Source organism: Lampris incognitus, unplaced genomic scaffold (assembly GCF_029633865.1).
Source record: "Lampris incognitus isolate fLamInc1 unplaced genomic scaffold, fLamInc1.hap2 scaffold_165, whole genome shotgun sequence".
Lineage (NCBI taxonomy): Eukaryota > Metazoa > Chordata > Actinopteri > Lampriformes > Lampridae > Lampris > Lampris incognitus.
In genome coordinates this window covers 325-8,014 of record NW_026611127.1, presented here as the reverse complement: position 1 = coordinate 8,014, position 7,690 = coordinate 325, and the positions used below count along the sequence as shown (strand labels likewise).

Below are 7,690 nucleotides of genomic sequence, written 5' to 3'. Positions count from 1 at the left end.
AGAAAAATAACATTTCAACGCTTCAATACTTAAATCACATGACCTGTCAAGATGGAAAATTCAACCACTGTAAAAATTATTATTTAATCTCCCGCCACATTCTCCGTACACTGTCTGAAACAGTTTAAAAGTATACCCGAACCCCCCCCCTCTCCTTACAAGCGTGTTATTACATTTCCCACCACTAGGGGTCACTGTGACACCAGACTAGCTCTTACCACCTTTATCACGCCCTTAACGCACACAAACCCTCAGAACCCCCCATTCCCCACGTGGCTCCCAGCGGCTACTGAGCACGTGGGTTTTCGGTGAAACCTAACATCTACGCGCGTGTGTCATATCATATCATATCTACAGCTGCGACGGTTCTGCTATGGTGTCACTAAACAAAACAACACGTCCCCCCCTTTTTCGGGGACAGTACGGTACCGTATACCAGCGGAGCACGAAAAGCAGGTGTGTTTGTGTTGGATAATACGCAGTGCTTCGGTGTGAGGGGAGGGGGAGGGGGACTACACGGGGGGGGGGGAGGGGGGGGTTTACAAAGTCAAGCCGAGAGTGAGGCACCTCTGTCACACAAATGATACAAACGCGCGTCCGCAAACACGAGCGAACGCTCGCGAAGGCGCCCCCGGTACGTATGAGCATTCACAGGCACTCACAGTTACGCATACTCGCTCGCCCCGTCACGCGCGCACACACACACACACACACACAGACACACAAACATACCAACACATTCGTTTATACACAAACCACACTGTAGCTGTGTCATTGTATGAAAGAAGGTCTACGCTAGTGGTACATTTACATATACATTTTTATATAGTGTTTTATATTCAGGAATACGATTATCGTCGTATTGTCATGTACATGGCGATGCAGTCGCTCCGTTGTCCCACGCGACGGAGGCCCCCCGTCTGTCGACTGTGAAGCACGAGACTAGCTGGACGGGGAGGGGGGGACTCGTCCTGGAGCGGTGAGGGAGAGGAGACCGTCTGCCTCGCAGGGCAGGAGGCGAGCCAGACTTGTTGGGAGCCCTCCTCCAACTTAGCGAGCGCAAAAGCTTGACTTCGTTTAAGCCTCACAACGCACACGCGCACACGCACGCACACGCACACACACACACTTGCACGGATTTGAGATCTGAGTGGTGTATAGGTAGGTTCCTCTCGAAGCATTTCCTCTCTGACATTTAGGGAGGGGGATGTGGGGGGGGGGGTCGGCCAAGTGGCAGAGTAAGAGCTGAAGTGGCCATTTATAAGCCCTTCGTGGGGGAAATATGGAGGCTGCAGTTTCCACCCCGACGACCCTTCCACACCGCACGGTTCAGGCAGCTCCTGCTGTTCTTGAGAACATCGCTGGGGGGGGGGGGGGAGGTTTGTCGAGCGAGGCCACATTTCACAATAATACACGTTTTAAGTTGCTGTTGTACGTAAATAAATAAATAAAAAAGGCGATTTCCTCCTGCAAAATCACAGCCTTATCATATCGTGGGGGGAGTGGGGGGGGGGGGTTAGAGTCGGTCGACTACGACTTCTTCCGGGCAGAACTGCAGCTTTGAGCAGTCATGGACTGATGCGGACTCTATGATGTCAGATGCGGTGATGAAGGCCGTGAACAGCAGCCGGGGCCGAAACGAAGCTTAACGTGCCGGACGTGGCCAGACTGCATTATTCATCCAGCCATCCATCATCCAAGCCGCTTATCCTAACTCAGGGTCGCGGGGATGCTGGAGCCTATCCCAGCAGTCATTGGGCGGCAGGCGGGGAGACACCCTGGACAGGCCGCCAGTCCATCACAGGGCCCAAACACACACACACACACACACACACACACACACACACACACACACACACACACACACACACACACACACACACACACACACACACACACACACATTCAACCCTAGGGACAATGTAGTACGGCCGAGTCACCTGACCTACATGTCTTTGGACTGTGGGAGGAAACCGGAGCACCCGGAGGAAACCCACGCAGACACGGGGAGAACGTGCAAACTCCACACAGAGGACGACCCGGGACGACCCCCAAGGTTGGGCTACCCCGGGGCTCGAACCCAGGACCTTCTTGCTGTGAGGGCGATTGCGCCGCCCTTATTCATGCTACACTGGACTCATTTATAAGCTCATCACATGAGGTTTTAAGGAAGGAATTCAAATTATTATTATGAGGTGTTGGTGTTCCAAGCACCTTAAGGCGCCCCTGGAGGTGATGCCGTATAGAGTGCATGCTGCACGTTGGACTTCCGGTCCTGGAGACAGACGCCGTGTGGCTTAAACGACCTTAACGACTACTCGGCTTATGAAACCACACGCGCGCACACGGAGTAACAAGGGGGGCGCTTACACCAGGCTCGCGGCAAGCGCATCCATCCCGACACACATAGACACCACGCGCACACTCACACGCACACGCACACGCACACACTTTCTAGGAGTGCACATCTTGCACGTCTCGTCTCAGTCCCGGGCCGCCATGTTCACATAGCTGACAGGTTCCTAATTTGGAAGTCGATTCTTTCCCTCGTGCCCTCGACTGCTGCAAAGCGTCTGGCCACTGGGTGCGGTCATAAATTGGCAGCGTCTGAACCTCCAATCAGAAGAGCCGGTGTCGGGATTCTGTCATAAAATGAGCAATTAGAGTCGAAACCAACGTTATTTCTGTAACCGCCGCAATTTATCGCTTTTGTCTCACGCCGATGGGGAGTTTGGTCTGGAAGGGCGAACCGGGAATTCAGGGCCAATGTCGCGCTGCGGCTCCAGAGGAGGTGGGGCCGAGCACCGACGCGTTGTAATGGCCGTCTGGAGTCAAAGCGTCACAGGAAACCTGCTTCAGCGGTCACCAACCCAGCTCCCGGGGGAGCTGCCGTCCTGCCGGCTTTCACTCCAGCCCCGATTTAACGCGTCTGATTCAATTAATGAAGGTAATCAGTAGAATCGGGTGTGCTAAATTGGGGTTGGAGTGAAACCCGGCAAGATGGCAGCTCTCCTGGGGAAGTGTTGGTGGCCACTGGCAGTTAACTGCGGCCTCTCCATTTACTTGCCGAGACTTGGGCTCGTCAATGTGAATATTTAGGAATGGCAATAATTTGACTGGAGTTCTTCATCCTCCCCTGGTCATGGCTAACAGCCGATGTTGCTAACAATTCGTTCTAGCCCCCCCCCCTCCCTGTTTTGTTTGGATGCGGATGGAAAACTCGTCTTTACATTTGGCGTCAGAGTACATTCAGAAACGCACCCAGCGAGCTTCAACAACAGTGGTAGGGCCTATAGGAGGACTGAATGACGTCATATGGGGTGCTAACGTGCTGCAAAAAGATTCATCTTTGCCTTAATAAAAGGTGACGTGCCTAGAAGCTCTCTCTCCTTCTCCCTTCCATGAGCCTCCCTCCTTTTGTTCCAAGTTTGCCCCTATCCTGCCCTCCTCTCCCCGTCTCTCTCTCTTTCTCCCTCTCCCTCCTCCTCCTCTCACCCACCCACCCACCCCCTCCCCCTTCTACTTCTGCATGTCACATTGCAGCAGCAGGACGATGGAGGGGTCGGACTTGGCCGCCTCTTTGAACTCCTCCAGAGTGATCTCGTCGTTGTGGTCCTTGTCCATCTTGGAGAAGATCTTGTCCACGCGCTGCTGGGGGGTCAACCCGTCCTCGTTCATACGCATCATGATCACCGTGCCCACCATCTTGTAGATGGCCTAGAGAGAGAGAGAGAGAGAGAGAGAGAGAGAGAGAGAGAGAGAGAGAGAGAGAGAGAAGAAACCGGAGACAGATTTGAAATGATCGTCAGGATTTAATGAACTCAAAGGATTCGTTTGAGTGATGTGATGTGTGATGTCTGCAGGGATATTTAACAGTATATGAATATGTATATGTGTGTTTTGATGCTATGTGTTGTGATGCTATGTAAAATGGTGTGTATATGTCAGTGTAACCAGAAGTGCCCTTAAATATCCTTAAACACGTACTGAATACAACTAGCACCATCCACAGGTGTGCGGAATGAAGTGCTATTCTATTCTATTCTATTCTATTCTATTGAAATAAACGGATGGTTATTAATTATCGAGGTATCTTGGTAATTTGGGGGCATCTGGGGTGTACTTTAGTGAGATAAAAAAAAATCCAAATATGGAGCGTCAGATGGATCGTAAAAACAGTTTACAGTCGAAAGATTCACCAAACAGTAGCAGCTCTACATCACCTAGGAAACAGGTGAAGTCCTTGAGGATTCATACAGCAAATATTTTCATGTAAATTGGTGGTTTGCTTTGTTCCACCTGTCACAGTTTGACCCAGCTCGTAACTCTCCATACTCCCAAGTTGTCTGCCATTTGCTAACGATTTGCTGTACGCAATCGACAAATGTTGGTTCGTTGAAAGCGCAACTACTTTAAACGACGCTGATGCCCGTCATTGTGTAGTACACGTGTGTTGTATTTATATTTCATTGGAAAAAAAAACCTCAATAATCTGTTTGGGCCGGATATATTCCTGCCTGTGCCTGCAGGGCTCATTTCCAGAGGAATTGCGCCCGGACGTTTTTCTCAATAGTAGGCAGAGTTCGCCAGTCATGTGAAGTTTGGCAGGTGAAGCCACTCTTTCAATCAGCTCTAAGGATAATGAGCCTCACTCAGCAGCACATTATTGGCAGCGAGTGAGCTTTGGATCTTGCAAAGCTCGGCCTATACTGTGTTCATTATTAACGGAACAAGCATTAGCACGGAGATGTTATTTGGCTTCATGACATGGCCCACCAGCTGATCGAGGCGTCATGTTTGCTATTATCTCCTCTCACTCTTGTCTGTGGATAGCCAAGCTGGTATTTGCTCCTCGACGACAGAACTGTGTATGGAGATCCTTTTTTTTTTTGTGAATAAGAATAGTACAGGAAGTCCCCGGATTACGAACGAGCCCCGGTTCGTAAGCCGAATCTGTATGCAAGTCGGAACAGTTACGTACAGCTCATATCTAGTGTCAATTAGTCAAATGTTTGTGTTAGCATATATAATTTACCTAAAAAAAATATAATATTGCAGTAATATTAATAAATTTAATTACAGTATAGTATTGTAGCGAATTCGGGGGTGGGGGCAACCACAGGAACTGCGGCGGCGCGAACCCGTAGCTCCCGCGGTGCTAATGATTTGCTGACCGCTCGACTAAAGGTGTCTCCCACGGTGCGGGCGATACGGGTTCGCGTCCCGGCCGCGGCAGTTCCTGTGGTTGCCTCCCGAATTCGCTACAGTATTTATGATTGAGAGAGAGAGAATAAAGGTGTAAAAATGTATTAAAGAAAAATGTCTTACATTTCCAACTGCCCACCTGCCGCTGTCCCGGAGCGGGTCGTGACCGGTGGAGGCCGGCCCTTTGACGCCAGAACCGAGAGCCCGGTCGGGGCTCGCGTCCCCACCTCACCGGGCAAGTGGAAAAAACGATAAGAGCGTTTCACCTCTTCTCTGGACGCTTTATTATTTCCACTTTCTTTTCAGTCGTGATCGTTTTTCCTTTTCCTCGGTCCATCGCCATCACTTGCATCAGATTTACGCTTTGAAGCCGCGATTTTCAGGGTAAACACACGAAAATCTTAAGCGAAAACACAACGCACACAACAACGTTTACGCGACCCGACCGTGGCGTTGCTCTCCCTCGGGCCGACGAACCGCCCAAAACGCGCAGTGTTTCGACCATCGCGCAAAGTAGTCCCGTCTGTTCGTTAGTACGAACAATTGCGTGTAACTCGATTTTTTTTTTAAATAATAGGCTTTACGGAGGTCGGTTCGTAAGTACGGGGGTTCGTAACCCGGGGACTACCTGTATCACAAACTAGTAGATCTAAGATGTGCAGTGTTTATGATTTACACGTGTTCTCGTATTTGAGTTGCCTCCCACCTGTCAATCAAATGACGGTGGTGGACAATTAGACACGCCCCTATTTCTTCAGAGCATGGCCAAGTGCGGTGACATTGATGGTGCATAAATATCAATTCAAGCCCTTCTTATTGCTTTATTGTACATACATGGTGTTTGTATTTTTATGTGATTTTTGAGCAGGTCTTAATAAACCTGTAAGCTTACACAAACATGTATGCCCACACACACACACACAGACACACACACACAACCACCCCAGATAAAAAGCCTCTCACAAAACCCACACCTCTATGATCTCCAGCATCTCCATGCGTGTGATCTTCCCATCTCCGTCCAGGTCGTACATGTTGAAGGCCCAGTTGAGTTTCTGCTCGAAGCTGCCCCTGGAGGTGATGGACAGGGCACAGATGAACTCCCTGAAGTCAATGGTCCCGTCGCCGTTCTTGTCAAACGTCCGGAACGCATGCTGGGCAAACTTGGAGGCGTCACCGTACGGGAAAAACTGGGGGAGAAAGGGAAAAAATAGAGACACAAAATGACATGGGAAGAGCGGAAATGGAACAGCTCTTCTAACATAATATGAATCTTTTTTTCCCCCAGTTGTACCCGTCCAATTACCCCACTCTTCCGAGCCGTCCCGGTCGCTGCTCCACCCCCTCTGCCGATCCGGGGAAGGCTGCAGACTACCACATGTCTCCTCCCATACTTGTGGAGTCGCCAGCCGCTTCTTTTCACCTGACAGTGAGGAGTTTCGCCAGGGAGACATATAGCGCGTGGGAGGATCGCGCTATTCCCCACAGTTCCCCCTCCCCCCCAGAACAGGCTCCCCGGCCGACCAGAGGAGGCGCTAGTGCAGCGACCAGGACACATACCCACATCCGGCTTCCCACCCGCAGACACGGCCAATCGTGTCTGTAGGGACGCCCGACCAAGCCGGAGGTAACACGGGGACTCGAACCTGCGATCCCAGTGTTGGTAGGCAAGGGAATACACCGCTACGCCACCCGGACGCCCTTAATGTGAATCTTATGTTAACTGACTAAATTGGGTGCGCACGACAGAAAAATGTGCAATCCAATCCTTTTCCCTGTCTTCAACTGCTATTAAAGCCTAAATCGAGTCCACCTCTCCAGCCTCCTCAGTCCATCCCTGTCCCGTCTCTCTCCTCCTGCCCTCACCTTGACGTAGAGCTGCTGAAACTCCTCTAGGTTCAGGATACCGGAGGGACAGTCTTTGAGGAAGCCCTTGTACCACTGCTTGAGCTCCGCCTCATTGAATTCGGTGCTCTTGGTCAGGTCGTCCAGGACCTCTGGGGCCAGTTTGCTGTTGTGCTTCCCCATGATGCTGCACCTCTCTGGAGGGGGGAGAGGATCACACGGGTGACAAGGTGAATGCTACACAAACAACAATGTGGTCGCCCTGTTTTGTAGAACCACAGGTCTCGGCAGCAAGATGAGATTGTCATGAGCAGCCGGGTGAACAGTCGGTAAAGTTGGGCGTGTGAACGCGCATCCAGATGTTAGAAGTGATGGGGGTTATATCTGCCTCCCCCCCCCTCTTCCTTTTCTTAGTGCGTCCCCTGGAGTTAATTAATGGCGGCAGTTTGCATAGATACGCCTCATGCCACCTTGAACACGCTGCTCGCGACACTACAAGTTCACACCTTTCCGGCTCGAGACCATCACACCTCAGCTGAACTAACATACCAAGACGCAGTCCGCCGCTTACGGGAGCTGAGACCCATATGGCGGAGGCCTTGTCGGAGGGACCTGCTAACTGCTAGCTAGCCTGCTACAT

General features: G+C 51.1%; 1 protein-coding gene across 2 annotated transcripts; it reads right to left on the bottom strand.

Moving 5' to 3' along the window:
* Positions 1 to 3,519: 3,519 nt before the first annotated feature.
* On the bottom strand, positions 3,520 to 7,233 carry LOC130132773 (visinin-like protein 1). Of its 2 annotated transcripts, XM_056301826.1 has the most exons (3): positions 7,072 to 7,233; positions 6,180 to 6,395; positions 3,520 to 3,717 (listed from the first exon to the last, which is right to left on the bottom strand). In XM_056301826.1, exons 1-3 carry the CDS (start codon positions 7,231 to 7,233, stop codon positions 3,520 to 3,522), a joined length of 576 nt encoding a protein of 191 aa, XP_056157801.1. The 2 variants fall into 2 exon arrangements, with proteins under 2 accessions (XP_056157801.1, XP_056157802.1); XM_056301827.1 differs by lacking the exon at positions 6,180 to 6,395.
* Between the last annotated feature and the right edge of the window lie 457 nt (positions 7,234 to 7,690).